Source organism: Mus pahari, chromosome 12 (assembly GCF_900095145.1).
Source record: "Mus pahari chromosome 12, PAHARI_EIJ_v1.1, whole genome shotgun sequence".
NCBI classification, from domain to species: Eukaryota; Metazoa; Chordata; class Mammalia; order Rodentia; family Muridae; genus Mus; species Mus pahari.
In genome coordinates, this window is record NC_034601.1 from 66,481,321 (window position 1) to 66,509,150 (window position 27,830).

At 37.8% G+C, this 27,830-nt stretch overlaps 1 protein-coding gene across 13 annotated transcripts in view; it reads right to left on the reverse strand.

The window, feature by feature from the left end:
- The window catches only part of Robo2 (roundabout guidance receptor 2), a 1,496,637-nt gene that overhangs the window by 467,699 nt on the left and 1,001,108 nt on the right, over positions 1–27,830 (reverse strand). For 4 of the 13 annotated variants that reach the window (XM_021209676.2, XM_021209675.2, XM_029544832.1 and 1 more), the window contains exon 1: positions 26,388–27,499. The exons of the other annotated variants lie outside the window; for them this stretch is intronic. In XM_021209676.2, coding sequence (XP_021065335.1) covers positions 26,388–26,448 — 61 coding nt within the window. In that variant the 5' untranslated portion in view covers positions 26,449–27,499. Of the gene's footprint in view, positions 1–26,387; positions 27,500–27,830 lie in introns of those variants that run through there. 13 annotated transcript variants of the gene reach the window in all.

A 27,830-nucleotide genomic window follows, 5' to 3' on the forward strand; every position in this document is an offset into this window, starting at 1 on the left:
TAGAAATAGATAAATGGATAGATACATGATATATCATATATGACATAGTCATATATCATATATTATATTCACCTTTATACATGAAGGTTTTCGAGGTTAATTTTTTCTGATTGATATATTATCAAAACATGCATTTAAACTTTTGAGGAATTATACAACTCAACTAGTATCAGCACTGGAGCCTATAGAACAGTCAGTTTTGAAACATCTAACATCATTAGTCTTGTTACTACCAAGTGTATTTTGTTGTCTAGCATTCTGACCGGGCAGTTAAATTTCAGCATTTATGATATAGATGAAGAGTTTTAAATTCACTCGAGTCTTAGCAACCTTAGTTTTCCCCAATATAAATGATTGGATATAGTAATAAAACCACTGATGAAATATATGTGGTGGTCTCTTCAAAATTATTTCAACCATTTATCTTGCTATTTCCCAAAGGTACATCCATCTTTGTAAATGTATTAGTTTTTTACTGTGCTGTTATCAATTACCAAATTGATTATGATGAGATATGATTCTCTCTTGTCACAGTCAACAATTAAATTCTGGGCCATTTTTAGGATTGTTTTAAAAATCCCTGACCTAAAAAAGAATTTTCCTTCATAATAAGATGTAGCTTTGTTTTTGATGCCAGCCAACTCCTAGGGGAAAACCAATTATGCCAATTTTGTAAAAACAGATATATGGTGATTTCGTGTTATGGACTATTTTACACCAGGGACAAAGGCCAAACCATTAATCTCAATTTACTAAGGATAGAGGCTTAATTTGAACTCTGACCTCAGAGTGGAAAGGGCATCTGTATATCCAATAATTGCACAAGGCAATACTTTCGAAGAGAAACTTATAGATTCACCTTCCTGCTGAGTTAATTTTCTAATTAGCTATGCAAAGAACAATATTATTTCATGAGTTTGATTGTTCCTTAAAATAACCAATTGTAAGAAATGTTTAAAATTTGGCCTATTACTAATGTAGCTAAATGTTTAATCAATAATATGGATGATGGCCATTGATTGGAATTCCCCCATTTAAGGCATTATCAATCTTGATTGCCAATAGTCAAATGACACCTGACTAAAGATTGCAAAGGCTCTTGTTACTCAATGAAATTAATGGAATTTTGAAAATAGGTCATAGGAATCAAACAGGTAATTGAGTTCAGATGAATAAAAAGTAGAGGAAAACAAAGCTATTTTCACCAGTAATTTTGAATAAAATTTTAATTTTTTTTATTCATTTCTGGTAAGGGAAAAGTTTAAGTCTACTTACCTGAAAGCAAGTTGTTGACCAACCCGTACCTACTATAAATATAACTGTCCTATTTAAAATAGCTCCTCACAAAGAGATTTATGACTCTTTACCAGGAAGCTTTTGAGAATTAATGAGACAATTGACAGGTGCTGGAGGGTCCTTGGGGAAAATGCCAAAATACTAGGAAACATCACTCCGGCTACCACTCCTTTCTCTGCATTTCCCTCAAATGAGGTGGATGCCTTTAAATTAACTAATTCAGTTCCTATCTTTGAGTAAGTCAGATCCAACTTTCAGCAGAATCACCGCAAAGCTATTTTGCAATTACATATCGTGTTCAAAGCAAGGGAGGCTTATATTTCCAGATAAATTTTAAAATTTCTTTTTATGGTTTCTGCTGACACCACTACCATGACCCATGAGCTTGAGGACCTCAACCTCATGGGAAAATAGATCCTATGAATAGCAGAAAATTATTAAGAAAAGCATTTTATTAGAGAAAATAGTTCATGCTGACTTTCTTCTCAAGAGAGAATCAAAATAGTTCAGTGAGAAAGTACATATTTGATGATGATGATGATGATGATGATGATGACGAGGACTGGTTTTTTTTTAACTCAAGCCTTTGTCTGTCCCAAATTTTTAAGGTTTCCAAACTCCTTCACTTTTCGTCTTAGAAGAAAATGACTTTTATTATGATTAAAACATTACTAGTCTTCTGGTTTTACTTGCAGTTAAATAAATGTAACATAAAATTTTAATTGTAAAAGGCTTTGCTGTAACTTTTTTTTTTTTTTTTTTTTTTTTTTTTTTTTTTTGGTTTTTGTTTTTTTGGTTTTTCCAGAGAGGGTTTCTCTGTATAGCCCTGGCTGTCCTAGAACTCACTCTGTAGACCAGGCTGGCCTCAAACTCAGTAATCCACCTGCCTCTGCCTCCCGAGTGCTGGGATTAAAGGTGTGCGCCACCACTCCCGGCTTGCTGTAACGTTTTGTTTACTTAAAATTTATCCTAAAAAGCTCAAATAAATTTCTAGATCTTACTTTTCTTTTTTTTTTGAAACATATATAATGTAGCAATATAGTCTCCTTTTAAGCTTATTTAAAAATAAAGATAACTATGGCAACAATATAACTAAATTGACTAGTGATTGTAGTTAATTTTTATTGTGACATTAGAAGACAGAATTTAAAAAAAAACAATGTAAGAGCATTCATTTTTCTGCAGGTTTGTAATTTCACATGAAGCGAACTCTCCATTCTGCCTAGTCAAATACATTGGAATGGCAATAGATTGTGAGTATTCCCAAAGAGAAATAGAAATTTTAACTTAACTTACATGTTTTTGCTTTTGTGAATGGTTGGAATACATATATTATGCATTTATATAGTATAATGTGTTGTTTTGACTCATATACACATTGAGTGCTGATCAATTAACTTAAGTATCACATCAAAATTGGATATCTTTATGCTGCAAAAATTTAAATTTTCTTCTCCTAGACAATATTTTTTTAATATACAAAGCTATGAAATAGCCCAACCAAAAACAAACAAACATCATTTAAGTTGTACATATCTAGGAAACAATGAAAGGATTCATTTTTAATTTGTACTCATTATGGATAAAATTTAGCAACAGGGATGACTCCTTTTTTTTAAATCTAGAGTAGGCTGAGGCAATGGAAAGTTGAGGCCTAGGAGAGTTGAATTAAGGATGTGGTTTTAAGGCAATTCAACAGATATTTACTATGCATATTTCTTTATGTCGGTTCCTTGGCTGCTCACTACAAGCAATAACAAGTAAGGAGCTAACAGCTCCTGGCATGAAGGAATTTAGTGTGATTCATGAAGTGCACCCATAAATCACCAACGTCACAGAGAGTTTTCATCTAGTGCTGAGTAAGAGAGAGTTATGAGAGTCAACAGGCTGTGGAACTTTGGCTAGCTCTCCTCTAGTACAGCACCTATTTCAACTTATTTGGGGATTCTTTTCCTCTATATCTTTCACATCAGACCCTTTATCCAACCACTTCTATCCAATCCCTTTGCAGCCTGATTGACAGTGTGCAGAGCATTTAGTGACCAGACATCTAGACTGCTCTCTTGGGCATTAAGTCCATCCCTTCCCTGTCAGTGCTTTGCCATCTCCTCTGACCACCTCCCTTAACCACTTCTTGTCCTTCCTATTGCTGAGGATAGAACCTGTGGTGTGGGCCACATATGCTGGAACTCTTCACTGAACCAGGTCCATCGCCTCAGTTAGTTTTTTAAAAATATTATTTGGAGATACAACATAATAATATCATTCTCCCCTTCTCTTTGCTTTCTCCAAACACTCCCAAATTCATCACCTCTTTTCATTAATGTTGCTACATATATATCTTTTCTAATATATAAATATATAGAAATACAACCTTCTCACTCTGTTCAATGCTACCTATGAGTGTTCCCAGGGCTCATCATTTGGTACTGAAGAAATAAATAGTGTGCTTCTCTCTTGGGATGGCTATTTGTCCTTCTCTCTCAACATTCTATAATCGCCTGTAGTTTTATGGGTAAGTGAGAGCTCATGAGCTCATCTGCCCTGTCCATATTAGCATGTCTGATTGTGTCATCCTTATTAAGGTCACGTGTAAAGAACCATGTGGGTGAGAGCTAATACATATATCTTCTGACATTCCTATGAGCCACAGTCTCAAAGAAGTATGCTGTTCCTCTGGCTTTTACAATCTTTTGCCACCACTCCCCACCCTACTTGTACAATGATCTCTGGGCCTTGGGTACAGGAGTTGTGGTATGCATGCATCAGCTGGGACTGGTCTCCACATCTCTGTGTTTTGCTTGGTGGTATTTTTCAGTTATTGTTCATGCTGCAAAGAGAAATTCTACCTTCTGATGTGAAGATGAAGGTTAGGTGCTCACCACTGCTATGTCATTCCTTTGCCTCAGCACAAAGTGCCTTCTTCTCCATTGCTTCCATACATCCAGAAATACTTCCAGTTCTACCTAATAAGCTTTCACCACCCTATGGAGTCAATGTAAGCTCAGAAACTGCTCCTGTTTGGCAGCATTCAGAAATATATGTGGCGAAATTCCCAGAGGAGCACACCTATCCTGGACTGTCTTGCTGCTATCTTAGAACAATGCAAAGCAGTACCTAGGAATCTGGTCCCTCCACTTCAGGCTCTTCCATTTCCCAGTTACATAAAGTTTCCTCACTAGGGGTCATATCCTCCTATCCTAGCCTCTTGAGGACTTTCCTTCTCCTTGCTCGTCCCTGCCTAGCTCCACTCTTCTCATTCCTGCAGGTTGGAAGATTAGCAGCCCTTCCCCCATGAAGCTTCCAGGACTCCACTGTCAATTTTACAGACTCTTAAGTCGGTGTGCGGTCCTATAATTTTTCTTTATCACACTTAGCTTCAAGTTCAGGTACACACCTCTTGATCATGTGTTATGTGTTATGTATGTCTTCCACCAAATCAAACACTCATGAGATGGTTGGAAGTGTACAGCACAGGAGAGATGCTCAGTAGAGACATGGATCAGTATATAAATGAGATTTTATACTACCAACAACATTAATTAGAACAGTCAAAAATACAGAAAGAGTAAAAAGTATGCATTAAAAAGCAACTAACTTCGCTTTGATGCCATACACCAGATGTGCCTTATTTTCAGTTATGTTCTCATTATACTGGCAATTCTGAGAACTCCACAAGTCTTACAGAGTGAGATACCAATGCTTAGGCATATTATGGAGAAAATGTACATGCTGTTTCAGATGCCACACAATCATCTTTTGATTTTATGACAATAGCAATTCTACTGTCCCCACTAGTTGGCACTTTGCAGCAAACAAACAGGAAGGGACTGTAATTTGAACAAAAATCTATGTGACTTGCCTCAAGGCAAATGAATGAGGATCCTTGACTGTCAACTTTAAAATAGCTAAGCTCAGTGATTTGATTCACATATTCTGTGTAGATGATATTTTAAATCTTAGTAAAAGACTTTGAATGCCTTCATATCTCAATTATTCCAAGGATCTTTTAAGCAACAAATTATAAATGAAAAAAAATCCTATTCTCCTTTTTGTAGGTAAATATCATTCACAAACTCCCCACAATATAATCCAACCATGGGGCTCTTTAAAATGCTCGACAGAATATAAAAAATGAAAGTTTCAAAGCATTTGAACTTGATTATTTTATACTAGATTATATGTATATATATACAGAAAAGATGAATATCTGTGTCTCATATATATTCAGGTGCATGTATGTTATGTGCACTCACATGTATATTCCTTATTTTCAACATTTTGGTTGGATAGCCATTATAGCTTCAATTTAGACAGATTTGCATTCATATTAGAAACATTAAGCAATATGTATTAAGATCACTTTTATATATTAAATCTATGACTTAACACAAATTACAGAAAACAAAGTTAGTTGTTTATTAAATGTTATGAAATTTGCATCAAATATACTCTTTTCCTAAATGTGCTGCTTCTGGTGTTATCTAATCTTAAAACAATACTGATTACTTATAGTGCACAATGAAATACCACTCAGCCTTTGTCTTGTGTGTGTGAAGGTATACTGTAAATATATATCAGCATTATGCAGAAGGATAATTCATTTATTTATTTATTTACAAAACATGTATCTTTGTTGTCCTTATTTTTACTGCCCAATATTTGTGATCCCATCAAGCGAAATTACTTTGTTTAGAAGTTCTCACAATTTCGCTCAGTTCTACCTTCCTTGAAAACTGAAGGAGCTAAGGGAAGGTTCCTGAACAAATGGACCAAAAAGAAAAGGATGACTTCATGAAAGAATGTCTTAGCCCTGCCAGGAGAAAATGCTGGGGACCACATGTTGGTAGCTCAGCTGTGGTTAGACCCCGGCACTGTTCTTCTCCAGACTCTGAGTTGCTGGCACTGACTTAGCCTGAACGTGGCTTCACAAGGCTCCTTTTAGCATCTCCTAGGCCTTTCAGATGATTTAGTTTCCCACAGAAGGAAACATTTCCCCTTCTGTGATATATTTGTTCCAAAGGACCTGTTATGATTAACTTCCAGTTATTTGTAAGGAGAGCTCAATATCATCTACTTTTGCAATTTATTATATTTCACAACTACTTGGAAAGTCGGGTTTTACCTAATAGATATTATTTATGTTATCTATCCAAACTAGAAAGGGAAAGTAAGAAATGTTATTGTAGTTATATAAGGAAATAGAAATAAAGTTGCAAAAATGCTTTTTTTGCTATATATATATATATATATATATATATATATATATATATATTTAAAAAAAAGAACAGGCATCCATTGCAATAAAGTCACCGAACTGATTTTAATTAGATCCATGGGATGAAATATATATAAATAAACGTATATAGTTTAATTACATTTTTACCATGCACAATTCCGTCTAATCCAATTTATATGAGGTTGCATTCATATGTTTCGGATTAATGAGTTTGTACATATTTCTTAATATAAATATATAAATATAGATTAGAGGTAGAGGTAGATTTAGAGATAGAGATAGAGTTAAGAGAAAGATAGAGAGAGGGAGGGAGAGGGACAGAGAGAAAGGGACAGGGAGGAAGGGAGGGAGGGCGACAGAGAGAGAGAGAGAGAGAGAGAGAGAGAGAGAGAGAGAGAGAGAGAGAATTTCTCAAACTCCCTGTAGCTATCACATGGGATTAATACTGAAAGTAGTCAGAAATACTATAACAAGATATGGTATTATGGCATTACTATGCATTGGAGAAAGAGTTTGTTCTTCACATTTCTTCTATATGACCCACAACTCTATTACAGATTCACTGTGAGGTATTGGATAGCTCCAATCACTTATACACGCCTATCTGCAAAGTTGTCCTGGCTGAGTTCATAACCCTTTAAGGATGAGAGTTCCTTTCTCAATTTCACATAGTGACTGACATGATGCTCAAGCAAGGAAAATTATCCTTCACTATTTTTCTCAATGTGTGCACGTTCTTTCTTGCAGAAAGATGAACACTAAAGGCATCAGGATTTAATGTTGATAGGAATATGCAGCTGAAGTTGCATGAAATGCAAAAGCCAAAACTCAAGCTATGGGTGTAGGTCAGTAATCACAAGTGTAAATCAAGGACATTTCTTTTAGATCTAGCATTTCTTTTAAGGTTTTTGTAAGGTTGGGCATCAGTCCCATGGACTTATCGCTATGCTACAAGACCAGTCAGTATGTAATATTTCTAAAATGATAAATTTCTTCCTCATTGTTTTCTATAATTACAAAATTAATATGTATGGAATTAGTTCTTGATGATCTAATTTCATTGTTAATATCCATCATCACCATCATCACCATCATGATCATCTCTCTTTTTCTCCCCCTCCCTCCCTTCCTATCTCCCTCATCCCTCTCTTTCTCCTTCCCTCTCTCCTACCTCCTCTCTCTTATTTTCTCTCCTGCTCCCTGTATCTTTATCCTTCCTCCTCCCCCCCCCTTTTCCTATGTTTCCTTTATCTTCTCATATCTACTGTGGGGTTTTGAATGATAATGTCCTCCATGGGTCCATATATGTGAATGCTTGGTCTCCACTTGTTGTAATAGTTTAGGAAGGATTAGAGGGTGTGGATTGTTGGAAAACGTGTGACCTTGAAGGAAGTGCAGTGTTGTTGGAAGAGTTGTGTCACTAAGGATGGGCTTTACTTTCCTCACGATGGTGGCTAGCTTTCTTCTTATTGTTCTTATTTGTTTGCCATGCATGAGTGAAGCTTTCCCAAGGAAATCTCTGACACTCATTGCAATAACTCTCTTCTCTGATCCAGAGCTCAGCTACCAACAGTTCATGTTGCATGTCTGAACTGTCCTTTTCATGTTGTCTCTAGAAACAGACCAGTGGTGCAGATGACAGTCTGAGCCTTCCTTTCTTTCTAAACACTTGACTTAAACTATGTGTCCAATTCAGCTTTCTCACAAGCTCCTGAACAGCCTTTCAGATTCTCGGTGAACTCTTCAAAGTCTTATTTGTGGTTTTCATTGAGGACAGCCACCTAAGTTAGTCAGCCTAGGATCTACAGATCTCAATCAATGGAATCTAATAGAAGTGAACTAAGATCTGCTAAGAGGATAGAAGAAATGTGGAAGGTGGTTAGAGAAGCTTCCCACAATTCTGTCACTTACTTCATTCACTCTAGACATTTTTTTTCTCTGTTTCTTTTAATGGAAAGACCTAAAGTATATAATCAGATATATGATTCCATTTTACTGACCTACCCAAGAGATAAGAATTCATTTCTCTATTTAAATGTTTTACAAAAGCCACCTTGAATGCTAGAGAGATTCCTAAGCAAGGAGCAGGGGGTGGCTCTGAACAATCATGTAGACAGGAAGGAGAATGGAATCAGAAAGATTGTTGGAACTTGATGGTCACTAGCCCAGCTTCAAGTATGTTTTCACACCTTGCCGCAAATGCATAGGGTAAAGAATGGTAAAGAACAACTGATATTTCTTTCTAGCCCCTGACTATTTATTGGTTTTTGTAAGCATGCACACAGGCTAACACACACATACACAAATCATACAAGATATTTTGAGATGCCCAAAATAAAATCATCAAGGATTCATATTAGCTCCGGGTAAGTGAAATATCTTATTGCTTTCCTGCCTGCCAATTTGGATGTATTTGGATGATTTCATCTATGTGCACTTTTTCTCCCAAAATGTAGAGTTAAAGAGTATGACAGTGAAGAAGTAGGTTTGACTGTGTTAAAGATAAATATACCATTCAGGCTTCATGGAGAAATTCCAATATGGATCTATTGTATTACTTTGATTTTACTGATGAGTGGAAGTGCCTGGAGACTGGCCTTAAAAGCCACAGAGAGTTGATGAGGGATAGCAGTCAATTCTACATTATTTCTGTTCTCTCAGTTACCAGCAGTGTTATAAAACCATAACCAAAGTTCAGAGACCAGTTTGTATGCCATTCCTTTTGGATATCTGAAAATGTTTCAAAGGTAGGCTATTTTACAATTGCCATAGGGCAGTACTCTGCCTGGAACTATTCACTTAAAATAAGGGGACCAGAAGGGAAATAGAATAAAAAGGGACTCTAAGTTAGGTAGCTCTGCTGAGGTATTATTTTCCACACAGTTGCCATTTGGAGTTCTCAGTGGAACAAGCTATCAAGTTTTGCACATTCTCTTAAACTGTAGAGCCCCAAAGGGGTCATGTTCATCTACTCAGTTCTCATTAATGTGGAAGGCACTAAAAGGATTATGTTCTGGATTCGGCTCAACTAGTTCATCTAATTACAATTCTCTTGCCTATATAGAGGGAGCCCACAATATTTCATGACTTTTTTCTTCAGTAATAAAATCTTACACTAGGCAACACCTACAGTCTGAGCTAGCCATAAGTGACATCAAAGTTCATTCATCTAAGAACATCTCCTTGCTTCTAGGGATCTTGATAATACCATCCTCAAGAGCTGCTAGGGAAAGATTTCAAATATCATTACATTGTTGCTCCTCTGTGCACATTAGTTAATATTATTCATCTGAACTGGCAAAGATGTAGAGCAACTGTAAGTGTGACCATCTCTGCTTTCAGCTGACAAATCCCTTCCTAAAGGGTCTCTCTCAAGAGTAACTTGAATGTCTAATGTGACAAAATCTCATGCTGGTTCTGTCCATGGAATAGAGACCGAAAAGAGAATTTCCATTGCATTCAAACCACGTTATCTGATGCAACACTCCAGAAATTGACCGATACCACCCTGTGGCTTGTACATTGGGACCCAGCAGCTGACTACTTGCATTCTCTCTGTGACTTTTCTATACATTTCCCCCTGGACCCATTCCGTGTTATTGCTTTGCGAGCTTCTCCCTCTACTTGGATGTCTAGATTTCTGATTGCCTCCCTGAAGAATTAGTTTACATTTATGTACTAAATAAAGCACTGGTTATTACTCCAAGAAGAGTCTTTTCTTTCCTGTCAACATTTTAGTAAGTTATTAGGCATGGTTTCTGGGAGAAGCGCGGGAGGTTACAATGGTTTTCTAACGTGGAGGAATAGAATTTCTCCGTCACTCTGTTCTTATAACACTAATAAAGATGTTAAGTCGGACCACTCTCAAAGCTGATCTCTAGACATCACTCATCAAATCCTTACGTTTTTTTCCTCTCTGATTGCCCTTGGGTATTACCACCTCTTAACAAGATATTTCACCTCTACAGAGTGAAAAACAGGCTCTAAGAAGCAGCACAGGGGTGTTTTAAATATTGCTTGTTCTCATGGTTAGATGAAACCAAGGATTGCTGGATGGGGAAATGACCAGCATGATTGGAAAAGCTGGCTGCTTTAAAAATAAAAATGAGGGGTAAGGAAAACATGTTCAAGGAACACAGAAGCTTGGTTTTATGGCTTTAACAGATGACTAGCTGAAAGGCAGCAGGCGAATCAGCAAATCACATGCCCCGAGTCGTGCTCACAGGCTTCCCAAACCAGAGCAGCTTTGTAGTCAGTTGATTGCCAAGAGTATTAATCCTCAAGTGCTTTTTAATCCGAACTATGCTATATATGCTATGTAATAAAAAAATAATAATCTGAAAGGAAATGATGAGGATTATAAAGGTCTTCTGCAATTATCTATGCAAAACTCTCCCATATTTAAAATATTCACATATACTATGCATATATACATCCAAGTAACAACTAGAAAAACCTCAACAAGTCCTTTAAATCCAAGTGCTCTGGGATAACTAACACCTGCCACCCGTAACACTCTCTCATTACACGCTTCTCTAAACTCTCCAGAGCATTGTAATTAGTTTCTTTATCAAACAGACTGAATTGCTATTTGGATATTGTGAAGCAGATCTGCCTAAACACCACAGTGAAGAAGAAGAGTCTAAGAGCAGGTTTTACTCCAGTGTCATGACAAACCTTGCCAAGATGCGAGACGGGCTAACTACTTTTTTTTTTTTTTTTTTTTTTTTTTAAATAGTACTTCTGGGGATATTTTGACTGTTTTATTTCATTTGACATTAGTCACAATTAACAGTTCATAAAACACGAAGCTTTGAAAAAGAATACCACAGGTACTGGACATTTAGCCACTTAGTAGTCAAAAGCATGGACAAATGTATAAAATCTAATTTGCAAAATGGTCAAAGTAGTATGAAGACCTTTATTTCCTGCCTTTTCCCCCCCTTAAAAGCAGAAGGTATTAATCACTCCATCTCAATGGTGGCTGACTGAAGCTATTCACTGAGGAGGGTATTCTTGCTCATGTGGTCCATGAATAACTCTCAAGGCTTTTATTATGGCTCTGAGTGGACTCTTAACAGCACAGCCACCCTTTAGTGGTTCTCCTCCCCTCTGGCACCAGAAGGATTAAGGATAATGGCTGAAAGAAAGCATCATTGGTAAAAACAAAAGTTTTCACAGGAAAAAGAAAAAGTGGGACCAAAGTGGACCCATTGGAGACAAGTCATGATTCATGGCCTCTGTTGTGTTCTGCCTTTTTCGCTCACTCAATGCACTCTTTAGTTTTACTGATGGATATGAAGCAAGCAACCCAGTGCACTTCTCCTAGCAACCGATATCAGCCAGGGAAGAAGGCATGTCCTCTGCTCTCCGAGAAAAACAGAAGAATTTGGTTTCGTACAAAGCAGACACATGTTCTTTTGCATTTGATCCCAAATTGATTATCAAGAAGGATTCAGCAAATGCTAAATAATTTTGTTTTATGTGAATGTGAACAATCCCTCGAACTAAATATCAGCTGGTCTACTTGCTATGTAGCTGGCTTTCAAACGCTAGGCCAGTCAATTGATTCAAAGGCTCAGTTTTGATTTCTCAGTGCACCCTCTTGGTGACCCCTTACAGCTCAAAACCTCCACCCTCCAAGGAATATATGTCCTCTGTTCTTGGATCATTGCAAGTGTGGAAAATATAGATACATTCCTGGAGCAATCCCTGACTATAAACCTTAGAGTTGAATCCGGCAGAAATGAGCCTATACAAGCATTTGTCTGGCTTCCTTATTTGTGTGCTATGTTCAGTTCCTGGTTAAAATGATTTAAAAATAGCATCTTGAGAAAACTTGGGCCACCTTGGAATTTAATTTCAACATAAGAAGACACATTACTGAGGCCAACAAAAGCCTAGAAAATTCCGAAATTTCTAACAGAAAATTTTCATGGATGTGAGACTCTCACAAAAATACAAGAAGACATCTGAGCTTGGAAATTTTTCTTCTGAAAATATAAGTGTCCTGTAAAATTTTAAAAGCAGGGTTGCTTTTATTCCCACTTTATACCCATGAATCTAGACAGTCAAAAGAACAACTCTATATTTGCTGCCAAATAAGTCCCCATATGTTATAATATATTATTTCTGATATTACTGCCATACATTAAAATTTGACATCACTCAAATTTTCAAATCACCACAAAGAGAATGAAGCATTAGAGTACACCTTGTTTTAAAGTTGCAGTGTCACCAAACACAATGACCATGCTTTGGGAAGAAGAGGCCAAAAGACTGCTTCAATGTTTGGAAGTGTAGGGGCCATGCACAACCTGAATCTTTTTGTATTGCTGGTTTCCAACCCCAAATTAAGATTGTAAAGAGAAAAAGAAAATGCAGACCACACACAAAGCCACATTCCTTTACTCTTACGACTAGGCAGGCAGAGGTAGGTGGATTTTGGTTGAGTTTCAGGCCACCCTGAACTATATACGTAGCTCTATATACGTAGTACTATCTTCAATAGTGAGACCCCCCATTTCTAAAAATTAACGATAAAAACAAAATTGTGGTGACAAATATCATTTTGTCACTGCCAAAGGAAATGTTCATTTTTTTTCCAATTTTATGTTTTTGGGGTGAGGGTGGGGACAAAATTAATTAGTAATGTATCACCAGCACAGCCTGTCTGCTTTTGACCCTTCCTTCCTCTCCTTGCTTTGACAGACAAGAGTTTCTAAGCAAAGTTGCTGTGAATGCTAAGTGGAGTAGATAGAAGATAACCTTAAAAGTCTGACAGGCTTCTCTACCTCCCGCAGCACGTGCCACTACACCCAGTTCATACTGGAAATCAGACCCAGGACTCTATGCATGCTATGTAAGTATGCTACCCACTGACATCCCCAGTGGTGGTATTGCTTTGTATGGAGTTACAGTCTACACAGACACACGCCTGTATACCCAGCACTCTGGAGGCTGAAGCAAGAGGATCACCTTGAATTGAAGGCATGTCTGGGCCACATAGTTTGGTCTAGGCTGATTGACCAAATCCATGAAGCCCTGCTTTAAAAGAAAAGGAGAAATACAATTTATATATTTTTTTCTCTTTTGTATTCAGTTTCTCCTACAACCCATAATAAGAGTGAGAAAGATTTGGTTAATAAACATATGTGTTGCTGAAATGTATGTGAATGTTTAGACACAGAGGCTGTTGTGTGCAACTGAGGGAAAATGAAATGTCTTCTCTAATTGAGTGGATCAGCAATGCACATGGCTTTCAGTAACTACAACAGTGTTATTTGGCAACACACAAGCGTTCCCTTTAAAGTTCTCAAGACAAAGACAGAAGGCTCGATGCTAAATTCATCTTAAATTCCCCTTAATGCAGTGCAATTTTGAAAATTACATTCTAATTTTCACACATCTCAACAAATTATTTTAAGCATATTTTATCATTTGCTAGTACCCAGGAACACATATCTTAAGGATTTAACCTCTGACCTTGGCTTCTAAAAATTTACACATTTTAAAAGAATCAATAATGATATCTCTGATTCCAAGGGCCTCCCATTTTCATGGTGCATGTGGACATGTTAATTAGTTCTAGTTCATGCTAGAAGTTTTGGACAAATCCCTTCAATTCCAGGATGTTTATAATTTGGTGGTTACTGTTTGGATTTAAAAGTAGTGTAATGGAACACTTGAGTTATGTCCCATGATCATTAGCTAATTTCTAAAAAAGCTTGTGACCAAAAACAAGGGAAAGAGATCATACACCAATCCTAGCCACAGCCACTTAAAAATGGCTGCTAAAGCCACAGGGCTGCACAGGATTCCAGTTCAGTTCTCAAGGCCAGGAGCTCACATTGCTTTTCCTAGCAGCTCCACTTAGTACTCACATAAGAAGCCTATTGCAAAGCCAGTTATTAATAATGAGAGAAAGGGAAACAAAGCCACAGACTTGGAATATTTGCTCATTTTATACTTTATCAATGTATCACTCCATCCACAACAAAACACAGGCATAGAATACACACAGTTTTCTCAACTGCAGAATATAATCATTTCACATTGATGGTAAGGTCACGAATGTTCACATTGTCTAGTCCAAAGTTGTTTTCTTTTAAATCATTCAGTTATAATGTATTCAACCAAAAGTACAGAAAAGAATCTAAGATGAAGGAGGCCTTGGAGATTGGACAGTCAATGCTGTTGTTGTTGTTGTTGTTGTTGTTGTTGTTGTTGTTGTTGTGTGTGTGTGAGTGTGTGTGTGTTTTGGTTGGTTGATTTTGCTTTGTTTGTTTTGTAACAATCTGGAAAATTAGTAATAGAAAAGATATGTGATTTGGAGAAATAATAGAAACTCATTGTTACTCTTGAGTATAAGTAAAAGCTGTATTTATTTATTTGGCACTCAATGGGTTTGTCTTACACAACATTCCCCTCATGTTACTTATTTTCGAACCAAAAACTGTGGGTGAAATCTTAAAAATATAACTGTAAAATGTAAACTCACATGAAACAAACTACAGTATTATATCATCATATAACACTGATTAACAAATATGGCTGTTTGCAGAAGGCCTCTTATGTATCCCTTTCTGTCATAACAAACAGTATTCATTTGGGAATGCTAAGCATTCTGTGATCAGCATATAATGTAATGGAAAATCATGTCATAGCATGCCTGTGACAGTTACATAGGTGTGGACACAGATGAGTCCATTAAAGCAAAAACATTTTTTTTATCAGCTACCTGAAGACTCATCTTAAAAAAAAAATCTTACAAAATGTATCATGAATGGGTGTTCCCAATGACAGCCAAAGCTCATGTTTGACAATCAAAATCCCTTTCTACTTGTTCCCTTGTTTATACAAGTCAGGGATTGTAAATTCTGTGTAAATTCTGTGAATTTCATCTTAGAATTCTCTTCAACCACCAAATAAAGTTCTTCAACATCCAGTTAACTGAAATGAACTTGCCACTTTGTAGAGATTTAAAGAATATGAAACATAAAACATGAACAGATAGAATAAAAGAGAAGACTCTTAAGTTTCTGGGCTAATATCCACTTCTCAGTGCGTGCATATCATGTGAGTTCTTTTGTGATTGGGTTACCTCACTCAGGATGATACCCTCCAGATCCCTTTTTGCCTAGGAATTTCATAAATTCATTGTTTTTAATAGCTGACTATTACACCATTGTGTAAATGTACCACATTTTCTGTATTCATTCCTCTGTTACGGGACATCTGGGTTCTTTCCAGCTTCTGGCTATTACAAATAAGGTTGCTATGAACATAGTGGAGCATGTGTTCTTATTACCAGTTGGAACATCTTCTGAATATATGCCCNGGAGAGGTATTTCTGGGTCCTCAGGTAGTACTATGTCCAATTTTCTGAGGAATCACCAAACTGATTTCCAGAGTGGTTGTACAAGCTTGCAATCCCACCAACAATGGAGGAGTGTTCCTCTTTCTCCACATCCTTGCCAGTATCTTCTGTCACNTGAATTTTTGATCTTAGCCACTCTGACTGGTATGAGGTGGAATCTCAGGGTTGGTTTAATTTGCATTTCACTGATTATTAAGGATGTTGAACATTTTTTCAGGTGCTTCTCAGCCATTCAATATTCCTCAGTTGAGAATTCTTTGTTTAGCTCTGTGCCCCATTTTTAAATGGGGATTGCAAAACACATGAAACTCAAGAAGAAGGAAGACCAAAGTGGGGATACTTCGCCCCTTCTTAGAATCAGGAACAAAATTCCCATGGCAGGAGTTACAGAGACAAAGTTTGGAGCTGAGATGAAAGGATGGATCATCCAGAGACTGCTCACCCGGGGATCCATCCCCTAGTCAGCCACCAAACAGACATTATTGCATATCCCAGCAAGACTTTGCTGAAAGGACCCTGATATAGCTGTTTCTTGTGAGGTTATGCCAGTGCCTGGCAAACACAGAAGTGAATGCTCACAGTCAGCTATTGGATGGAACAAAGGGCCCACAATGGAGGAGCTAGAGAAAGTACCCAAGGAGCTGAAGGGGTTTGCAACCCTATAGGTGGAACAACAATATGAACGAACCAGCACCCCCAGAGCTCGTGTCTCTAGCTGAATATGTAGCAGAAGATACTCTAGTGGGCCATCACTGGGAAGAGTGGCCCCTTGGTCTTGCAAACTTTATATGTCCCAGTACAGGGAAACACCAAGGCCAAGAAGTGGGAGTGAGTGGGTAGGGGAGTAGGGGCGGGGGGAGGGTATAGGGAACTTTCGGGATAGCATTTGAAATGTAAATAAAGAAAATATCTAGTAAAATAAAATAATAAGTTAAAAAATTTGGAAAAAGAAAAAAATAAAAAGGAAATAGCAAAATAAATAAAAAAATTTAATAAAAGAGAGAAGACTCTAGTATTGATTTAGTAAGTCCTTGTGTTTCTCAAAGAGCCCTGCAAGTTTGCTTAAATAAATCAGCACCCAATAAGCATGTGTGGAATCAAATGATAGCCACAGCATTGCCAAGCTAATTCTCTTATAATTAGAAAACACCTGCTCAAAACCATCTTGGTCTCTAAGATTTGATTTGATTCCTACATGATAGTGTCGGTTCCAACAAAGTAACTACATTTTCTTAGATTTAGGTGTCCACGTGTCCAAATACTAGAGGACATGTAATATATTTTCAAATGAGTCTTCTCCCTCCTCGATTCTATCCTTCTATAATTCATGTCTTTACATCTGCTAAGCAGCAAGTTCACTTGTGTTCACTAAATATGGAAAACTTCACAGGGTAATTGGAGAGCATACAAAAGACCCAAATTACAGGTAGAATTCTAAATTCTGACTAGTGGAAATTTAAGACATATTATTACAGTATGAGATTGTATCATTTCAAAGCTTCAAATTGAGTCGGCACTGAACATTATTACCTCATTGGAAAAGTACATTTAGTTCATGTACTACTGGTGAAATTAAAAAAAAAAAAACTGATACCATACTTGTTCAAAAAGGTTAACTGTAGAGAAACAATATGACTGAGAAATTTTACTTTTGGTTAAATAAAAGCATCTTCAAAAATCAGTGCACATTTTACAACCTAAATATCCATCAAATCTCACCCTATCTCTAATGAGTCAGACTATTATGAGTAACAAAAGGATGGAGTTCTTATACATGATCCATTATGGATGGCTTCTGAAAGTATTGTGCTAGAGAAAGAAACTAGTCAAAAAACACTGTGTGTGTGTGTGTGTGTGTGTGTGTGTGTGTGTGCACGCATGCACACATACATGATATCAAATTGACAGGAATTCCTTTTTCTGCCTCTTGATTACAGGTGTGTACCACTAGTTACAGTCCAAAATATATTTAACATGACTAGTTCAGTGTAATGCTAGATAATCAATTGATTTGGAACAAAATGGAGACAAATGATTTTCCATATTAGAAGGAGGGCAGTATATAGGGAAGAAGGCAGAGGAGTCATATTGAGGGAAAAATTTAAATTAGATTGTAGTAAGATTGTCCAACCCTGTACGTATACCTGAAATTATTAAACCTTATGCTTTAATGGAAATTTTTATGGCATATGGAAGTGCATCTCTGTAAGACTAGTTAGTATATATATATATATATATATATATATATATATATATATATATTTTTCTCTCTCTCTCTCTCTCTCTCTCTCTCTCTATATATATATATATATATAAATGAAAATGTGCTTACGAAGTGCTTTTGTGATGTTGAGTTTTATAAATAGGCCCAGAGAGAGAGAGAGAGCAGAGAGAGAGAGAGAGGAGAGAGAGAGAGGACGGGGGCAAAGTTAGAGAGTATGTATTTTAGACGTCATCTGAAATTTGTAAATAAAATTTCCAGTTAAGATTTCTGTGGGCTATTGCCTTAAATCTAGACTGCATATCAAGATGTAAAAATTAATGACAATGAAGGAAAGAACTGTTCCCACAGTTGACAGGTGATCTACTCATACAAACTCTTTACATCTGTTTCATCTCGAAATGTGTGTAACCACCTCCACACACACAAGTTCACACATAATAAATAAAAGTAATTTTAAAAATTACATCAATATTTAAAGCAGGTTCTACATATTATATCCCCAATCGTAACTCAGTGTAGCATTTATTGTTAACAGGCCCTTGATTAAATCAACTGTATGTACAGGAGGATAATGTACAACATGGATGATATATATTACTTTGTAGCGTCCTTTAATAATCTTACAATTATCACAGAATTGCATATTTGAGGACTAATTTTAGAACTTATCTATTTGGTTCTACTTCCAAATCAAAGCAATCATTTGTATTCGTTGTAAATATTGTATAGAAATTGAAATATGTACTTAATATCCAGAAAAGTCTGTTTTTTGAACTGAATGTTATCACATAAGTCAGTGTTCCTGGAAAGGGGTGGACTGTTAGGTCATATCAGAGGAATTTAAAAAAGTTTGTTGTCAAAATCCATACAACTCTCAGAGCTATGTTATACAACTAAAGCAGTGTTCATGTGGGAGGAGAGAAAGGATAACTGCGATAGCCATTGTAGAAAATACTCTTTGCTTGATATAAAGGAGGTATATTAGAGCAGATGTCCAAATCCATATCTCTTGCCAAGGAGAAAACATAACATTGAGTCAGCAGAAATCATATAACTTTTTTGTAACTGCATATTTAATAACTTTCTCACTCAGTTTGTATAGGTGGATAAGGCATACACATACATTCTCTCTCTCTCTCTCTCTCTCTCTCTCTCTCTCTCTCTCTCTCTCTCTCTCAATGTCTCTCAAACACACAAATACACACAACACAAATACATACACATTATCGTACTTCAAGTATTTCCTGTGCTGGGCCTATTTATAAAACTCAACATCACAAAAGCACTTCGTAAGCACATTTTCATTTATTCAACAAATATTTGACTAGTGTGTCTGCCAGTGCTCTGGGCTTTGGAGGAAAACTGGTAAATGTGACAGTCAAAGCTAAGTTCTTAGCGTATGTGCTTAGTGCAAGTGTCTGAAGACAAACAAACCTGTATGTGGCAATACCTAATGACTGCTAGCAAAGCAAGTTAGTGTCTCCTGGTTCTGTATGTCTTTCTTACAGAGTAACTAGCTTCTGGATCTTTTGCAACTGTATTCAAAAATATTTATTAAAAGGAAGATCCTAAGCCACAGAAACCACATGTGGTCACCTATAGGCAAGTGTGTTTAGAGCCCGATATAATGTAGGCAATACCATCACTTAGGAACCGGCTTTATAAGCTATCTTATTAGCCATGTAAAAACATTCAGGTCCCAAGCTGAGAGTTCTTCAGAGTAAAGCTAAGTCACTACTTGTCCATCTTCCTGGTCTCCTTCTCCAGCTAGATAACAAAGAAACTTGAAGTCACACAACTTAATGTGGCATGACTAACAAAGTCCATCACCTATGTGTGACCAGGGAACCTCAGGTTTCGACTGACCGCCTATAAGTGTAGCATCCTTAATTTTAATTGTAGGCATGCTAATATGTTTATCTCTTTATATTTCTTAAAACACAATCACATATGCTCATGCACATACACACACCAACTTCCAGCCACCCCCCATGCATACACACATCATTTTCTAACCAGAGGTGAGTAATATAAAATATACGTTTAAAACAGATCAAGGTGGAATATAAATAGTGCTTCACAAGGAGCAATTTTAGAAATGTGAGCCAACAGCTACAATTTAAAAACATCCTTGGAAGGCTCAAAAGATTGCCTCTCTGGATCATGTAGCAACCTCTGCAGTTGGGATCTAATGTGAGGATGCCGGATGGTTTCTGTATAATCTTGTAGTCCCTTTCTTATCTTTACTTCCCACCCAGGACATGAGCAGTGTTGTCCTTCCACTGGGTGCTCACATGAAGTTCTTCCTTTTTTCCATGCCCAAGCTTTGGGTTCTACCATCAAGGACTGAGACTGCCAAAATTCTAAGGCCAATCATGTACATTTTCTCTTAATATCCTGATTGTATCAAAAATCTCTAATAGCAATTGAAAGGTTTTTGTTTGTTTTTGTTTTGTTTTCATATGCCCATGTTTCCAAAAAGATGACATTTGAATCCAAATTCCAATATCAATAAATAATTGAGAAACTTTACCAATGTCAACAGCTAGATTAGGGCATTTTCTGTAAAGATCACATACAAAGACCTAGAGTCAGCTAAATGACTTCCTCCATAGTTCTACATGTTTATTCTAGATAGACAGTCTGAGCCATTGGAAGAAGAAAGTCTGGATTCACAGAGCCTGGCTTTGTGAAGCCACGAGCAGAGAGCTACAGAAGGACACACATTTCATGTACCTGTGGAGTGAGGGTCCTTTTGACTAGAGTGGAGAACTAGAAGGGGAGGGATGCATGCCAAGCCTGATAGCTTAGTTAATAAAGCAAAATCAATGATTCTAGAATCCGGATAAAAATTTGACATTCGCTGAAAAAATATTTTTAGCTTAGAATGTGTTTTAAATTATTCATAAGATGGTAGAGGAGAAAAATGTGATAAAATCAAGCTAAGTTTCAGATGTTCCATGAAGAGCTAGGCAAGAGGCATGAGAACAAGTCAAGATGATTCATTATTTTGGATCATCAAAAATTGGAACAATGAAGCTATCTACTGAGATGGAAATAACTACAAAATAGCATGTTCTATTGTGGACTTGAATTTGCTGTAGTGTCATTAGTTATTAAGCTAAGATGCCACATAGTCAGAGGGACTTGGCAAACAGTGTCCTGGGCCCTGGAGATATGCAAGGTATAGACACATCATGGCGAATTCAACTCTTCTGCAGAATGATTAGGGCATTTTAGAGACATCAGCATACATATGGATGAGATGAAAGATTATAAGGAGTGGCAGAAATTAAGAAGAGCAAAATAATGACTGAGGCCTGGTGACTCCAACACTATTTTGAATTATAGATAAGTAGTTGGGGTGTGTACAGTACATGCCACAGATAATGTTAAATATTCATCTTGACATAGCACCCAACTAAAAGACTCAAAAAGGGATTTTGCAAAACTTTCTCCTCAAAAAGAGTATAATCATTCAGTCATTTTTCTCATTCAATATCTTTTAAAGAAGAAAATTAATAGCACGCCGTGTTCTGATTGAGATCTGAAGGTCTGTACCTGAAGAAACTGTAAGAGAGATGACAATTTTGCTATTTATTTCTATAAAATGTTATTTTATAAATTTCTATATTTGCTTAAAGAAAGATCTGGAACTTCTGTTTGTCAAGGTTTGAAAAACATAGTATACATACATAAAGAAAAGTGAGGACATGTAAACCAACATTACATACACCTAAAACAAACGAGTATTAGTTTAACACCCTTAGATGCAAATCTGACCAATTACCATTCTATAAATACTGTACACAATCTCCTTCACTTTTCAAATATCTCTCTACTGAAGGGATTTGCGGCCCCATAGGAGGAACAACAATATGAACTAACCAGTACCCCCAGAGCTCTCAGGGACTAAACCACCAACCAAAGAGCATACATGGTAGGACTCATGGCTTCAGCTGCATATGCAGCACAGGATGGCCTAGGAGGAGAGGCCCTTTGTAACTATGAAGTCTGTATGCCCTAGAGTGGGGGAATACCAGGGCCAGAAAGTGGGAGTGGGTGGGTTGGTGAGCAGCGGGAAGGGGGAGGGGATGGGGGAAGTTGTTTTTTGGAGGGGAAACCAGGAAAGGGATAACATTTGAAATGTAAATAAGATATCCAAAAAAAAAAAAAAAAAGTCTCTCTAATTTCTTTTAAAATGTCCAAAACATAAAGAAGAAAAGAAAAAAGAAAAGGGGAGGGAAGGGAAATGGGAAGAAAGAGGAAGAAGGAAGCAGAAGAAAAATAAGAATAAAAATAAGTGGCTGGCTCAGTGGTTATGAGCACTGACTGCTCTTCCAGAGATCTTGAGTTCAATTCCCAGCAACTACATGGTGGCTCACAACCATCTGTAATGGGATCTGATGCCCTCTTCTGGCATATTTGAAGATAGCTACAGTGTACTCATATAAAAGAAAGAAAGAAAGAAAGAAAGAAAGAAAGAAAGAAAGAAAGAAAGAAAGAAAGAAAGAAAGAAAGAAAGAAATCAATCTTTGGGGGGTTGGCAAGATGGCCCAGAAGTTAAGAGCACTGAGTGCTCTTTCCAAAGGTCCTGAGTTCAATTCCCAGCAACCACATGGTGGCTCACAGCCATCTGTAATGGGATCTGACGCCCTCTTCTGGTGTATTTGAGGACAGCTACAATGTACTCTTATTCATTAAATAGATAGATTGATAGATACATACATAAATAAAAGATAATCCCCTCTTCCGTTTTCTAACATTATTCAGAAACCAAATTGAGAAGTAAATTTATCTTTTACTTCAGGGATATATATATATATATATATATATATATATATATATATATATCCCCTTGGGGTAGGGGTGATCCTATCTTCCATTATACATATATCCATGTATACATGTATAAGCTATTTCCTTGTCTTTCCATATTTTTACTGTCAAAGATGCTATTTTTACAAGTAAAATGACAAGAACTCTTTTGTGTTCTCTCTCTCTCTCTCCCCACCCCATGTGTGTGTGTGTGTGTGTGTGTGTGTGTGTGTGTGTGTGTGCACGATCATGACTTTTACTTTGAGATTTTCCAGTTTAATGTTCTAAGTAATCCTTTTGGTTTATGTCCCACATGTTGCATAGCATCAGAGGTTATTCAAACAAAGCCAATTCAAATGTGATATTACTGCTGAGCTACAAGAACAAATTTCAGGTCACTTATATGCAATTCAAGTTCTTAAATGGGCTACATATGGCTACGATAATGAGCCCATTACTGAAAGGAGCACTTTAGCAAAATGTATAAACCTATATGAGATTATGCATCTGCACTGTGCACACACATTATCTTTATCTCCCCAAATACCACATGTGTCATTTTCATGTAGGAATAGGTAAGAGTAAAGAAGAGAAAACCATTATCATTGTGAAAACACCTTTCAGAAGTAATGTCAAATTATCAAACTGATGTATGGGGTGGGATTATAATTTAAAATCTTGCAATCATTCAAATTACATCCCTTTAAGTGATTGAGACCACTGTTATTTAAAAGTGAAATTTACTAAACAAGGCCTAAATTCATTACACGTTCTATATTACAGGGAACAAACCTTCAATATGGCTATTTGTTTCAAAAAATATCTTCACATGAAACCCTTTTTTAAGTTCATCATCAGTTCTCAACTAACTCAGTATTTATTCTTCATGGCTTGCTATAGGGAAGGATTCTGAAAACTCATAAATAATATTAGCACAAATTTTCTATGAGGAGGCAAAACTGTAACATTTTTTCATGCACCATAAAAATGCACATATAAATAACCCACCAAGCAAATTTTAATGCAAATCTATGTATCATTTGTCACTGAATAAAATTAATTTCTATGTTGGGCACAAGGATAGTCAGTATATCTTTGGAATGGTACAAGCTTCTCTAAATTTGAAATTCATGTGGAAAATAAGCCCACAGCTCTGAGAAGGACAATAAGTAAATACATATCACAGAATCCAGGATGAGCACAGAGATGAGAGATTCTATACACCAGCCTCCTCATTGGATATGTGAATGCAGGGTCCCAAACCTTGCAACAGCCTAGATGGCAGTATTGTCCACATCCTAAATTTTCAACAATCCCCATGGAAAAGCTGTCACCCTTCTGAAGTACCCAAAGACAGTCTAATGTCAAATGGATGACTATGTGTAAATTCAGTAAGAATGCCTATAATGGCTTTGATTCTGACCCAGCATATTCTAAACACAAACTAGTTTTATACATATGAAATTTCACGTTGTCTCTTCAGTCTTAACTCTTTTACTTGTAGGCATTTTTTTTTTCATTTTATTACTATGCACTCCCATGCAGATGGTCCAGACTCAAAAACTGCCTCTTTAATTTCTAATGGAAAATCAGAACAAAGCTTCCAGACATGTCTTTAGAGAGGAGAAAAGGGATGAGGGGAATAAAGAAGAAGGGGGTAAGAGGAGGAAGAAGAAGGGGAGGGCACACAAGAGAAAGATAGAAAGAAAAGAGAGAAGGATAAAACAGAAAGGAAGGGGTAGAGGGAGTGATGGCGTGTGGGGAAAAAAGGAAGATAGAAGTAATGTAAGTGCTGCTGGTCCACCACACTGCTTAATTGCATTTGTTTCATACATATCCAAATAGTACATTAATTACATTCTGTAACTAATCTTTTGGACTCTCTCTGTCACTTCCATGAAGCAGTTTAATTGTATTCTTCCTCAGGACTCTGATGTTAAAAATGGTGATAATTATCTCCAATAGATAATTTTTAAATGCATTACTATGGAAAAGTCTTAGTACAACAATCAAACATATTTGGAATACATAAACCTTTGTGTTAGGATGATATTCAGGTAGTGTAAAAGCAAACCTGTTAGAAATGAAATGAGTATTGATATAATGATAGAAATCACCACAGTGTCAATTGAAGTCTCCAAATCCTAAGCTTCTACTATTTTGCAGGGAAAGGGAAACACTGCGCACACATTCACTGCTTCTGGGTCGCTATTACTTGGAGAAGAGCAAATGAACTCATGTACTCCACAGCTGAAAACAGCCACTTGGCAGTAGGTACACTCATCTTCTGTATTGCCTTGTGTTTATAGATAGCCTTCCTTTTGAGTCTGATACTCAGGCTCTGCATAGCAGCTGCCAGAACCACATTTGGCTGCTACAGATGGGTAATAATAGGCAATGTCCCAAGTAATGAATTCAAAGGAAAGTTTATGTAGCAACATGTTATCTTGATGTCTTAAATATTTGGATTAATATGATTCAGATTCTTTATAAGCATTAGAAATGAAAGTTATTGCCATGCTTAGGATATGGTGGCTTAGTCCATTCTTCATAAACACTTGTCATTGACATATATATANTATATATATATATATATATATATATATATATATATATATTTTAGTTTCAAAGAAGAAACCCACAGTATATTTACAATTATTAATACTTCTCATTCAAACAGCTACAGAAAGGCTTGAGTAATGATCTCACAAGAATGTGATATTCAGTGAGACTATCCCAGGAAAGTAACTCTGAACAAAAGACAGGAAAAGCAGAGGTTGAAAACTGTCTGCTCGACAGAGTGGCACAGCCTAGCGGGAGATACCGAGATATGACAGCACCTGTTCTGAGTCTCCATTGTGTTTGCCCACTGGGGACTCAGCTGAGGGCTTCCAGCCTGCAGCCGGCCCAGAGAGGGTACTGCCTCCTTCCTGGAGCCTCGCCCAGTCTCACTGTGACAGTTTTCTCTCTGTGATCTAAATCCTTCATTCTGATTTCGCGCTGCGATAGCATTCATGGACACACAGGTGACACACTTTGAACCTTGAGATACCCGGTATCAAATCCTCATTGAACGCACCTTCAAGTATCAGCTTCTACAGTTCTGCAGTTAAATGCCTAAGCCAAAGTTTAGATACCAGAACAAATACCAAAGAGAGAGTAGTCACAACCATTCTGGGTTCTTTCTTAGCATTGTATTTTTAATAGTTACTCTTCTAAGCTGGGAGCCCATCACTTATTGCAAAACTCCTCAATTAATTACTCACAATAACAGTAACAATAAAGTGTTCCACTAGCATCAGGTTAGAAACAAAAGGCATAGAACCCCTGGCCCTGAAGAGCTTGTGCCTGGCCAAACACACTACCAACTACGCTGTCATTTTCTTTAGAAGGCACAACAGTCTCAGAAAGAAAGGGGTGCTTTAACTCACCATCAATCCGATTGCAGAGAAATCCAAAGAGCAATAGTAGTGTAAACATCAGAGGATTCATTGTGATATATGAAAAAGGATCCAGGTTGTTTAATAAACCAATCCCAGAGAGCAGAAGTACAAAAATAAGTATCAAAAAAAGAGGTAGGTCCGAAGTTTAGACTTTCCTAGAGATTAATTAAGGTCAAGAAGAGCAAAATGGCAACATCGGAAGCTGTTGGTGAAGAGATCTGATATGGGACGCTTTAGGTGCCATCCGAATGAACCCAGGGGACTCCAGAGCCGCTGCACTTCCACAGGCTGGCTTCCTAAATTCCCACAAATTCAGCCCAGCTGGCGGGACTATTCACGTGCGCCTAGCCCTGTCTCTTTAGACTCCATTGCAATCCAAACACAACTTCTTTCTTCGGAAGTCAAGAAGATGATGGGGGTACCAAAAAGACCTAATTCCTAGAAAGTGTTCCACAAACTTGCCAACGCGCTGCGGAGCAACCATTGACCTGCCCACCGGGTTTTCTCTCCCCTTGGTCTCCTCCGTAGCAGCAACACTTCGCGGAGTTTTGTTTTGTGTGGTTCTGTTTTCACTTAACTTCCATCCTAAGGATGTGTCAAAGCAGCACTTTGTGAGCCGGCCCTCTCCTCCGCAGCCTGGTCGCCTCCCTCGGAGTCTCTGGTTTCCAAAAGGAAGGAAAGGGGGAAGGCAGGACGGCTTGGGTGGAGAATGGGAACTCCTACGTGGTGAGGGAGCGAGGAGGAGGGCGAAGAGAAGAAGCAAGGGAAGAGGGAGGGGCTGAGCTGAGGCCGTGGCCACCCGGGAGGGGCCGCCCCGGAGAGATCTAGCGTCCAGCTCCTGCTGGCGAGCGCCGCCAGATCTAGGCGCTCCGGACCTGGGAGCCTTGAGGATGCTCACGCGTGGTCCAGCCTCCGGGAGTAGTGCTGCCTCCAGCCTCTTTCGGGACAGTCACTGCTTCAGAGGCGGAGGCTGTGCTGCGACCGCCTCCTCCAGCAGCTGCTGGGGGCTGGAAGGACTTGGAGGAGGGAAGGCGAGGAAGCAGGAGAGGAGGGGAGGAAAGAGCTGCTCCCAGTATATCCCCGGGAGGGGTTGAAGGATGGAGGGATGTACCCGGATCTCCACTTCCACCCGATCACCGTCCCGTGCAGGGGGAGACAGCCCTCCCCGGGGTCCGCGGACCAAGGGTAACCGGGCAAGCGATGAGTCTTAGGGGGGAATGGAAATGAACCAAAGTGGAGCCGCTGCGGGCTCGGTAGGACTGCCATCAACTCTTTCCCATTCTGGGAGCCTCCTGGGCGTCCCCCTCCCTCCCTCCTCCAGAGGGGTGAGGTGGGCTTCCAGCCTCCCGCTCTTCACGCGGCCCGTTTAATGGGCAGGTAATTTTCTCGGTGAGTGATTTCATGGAAGCCCTTCCTAATTATTCATCGCTC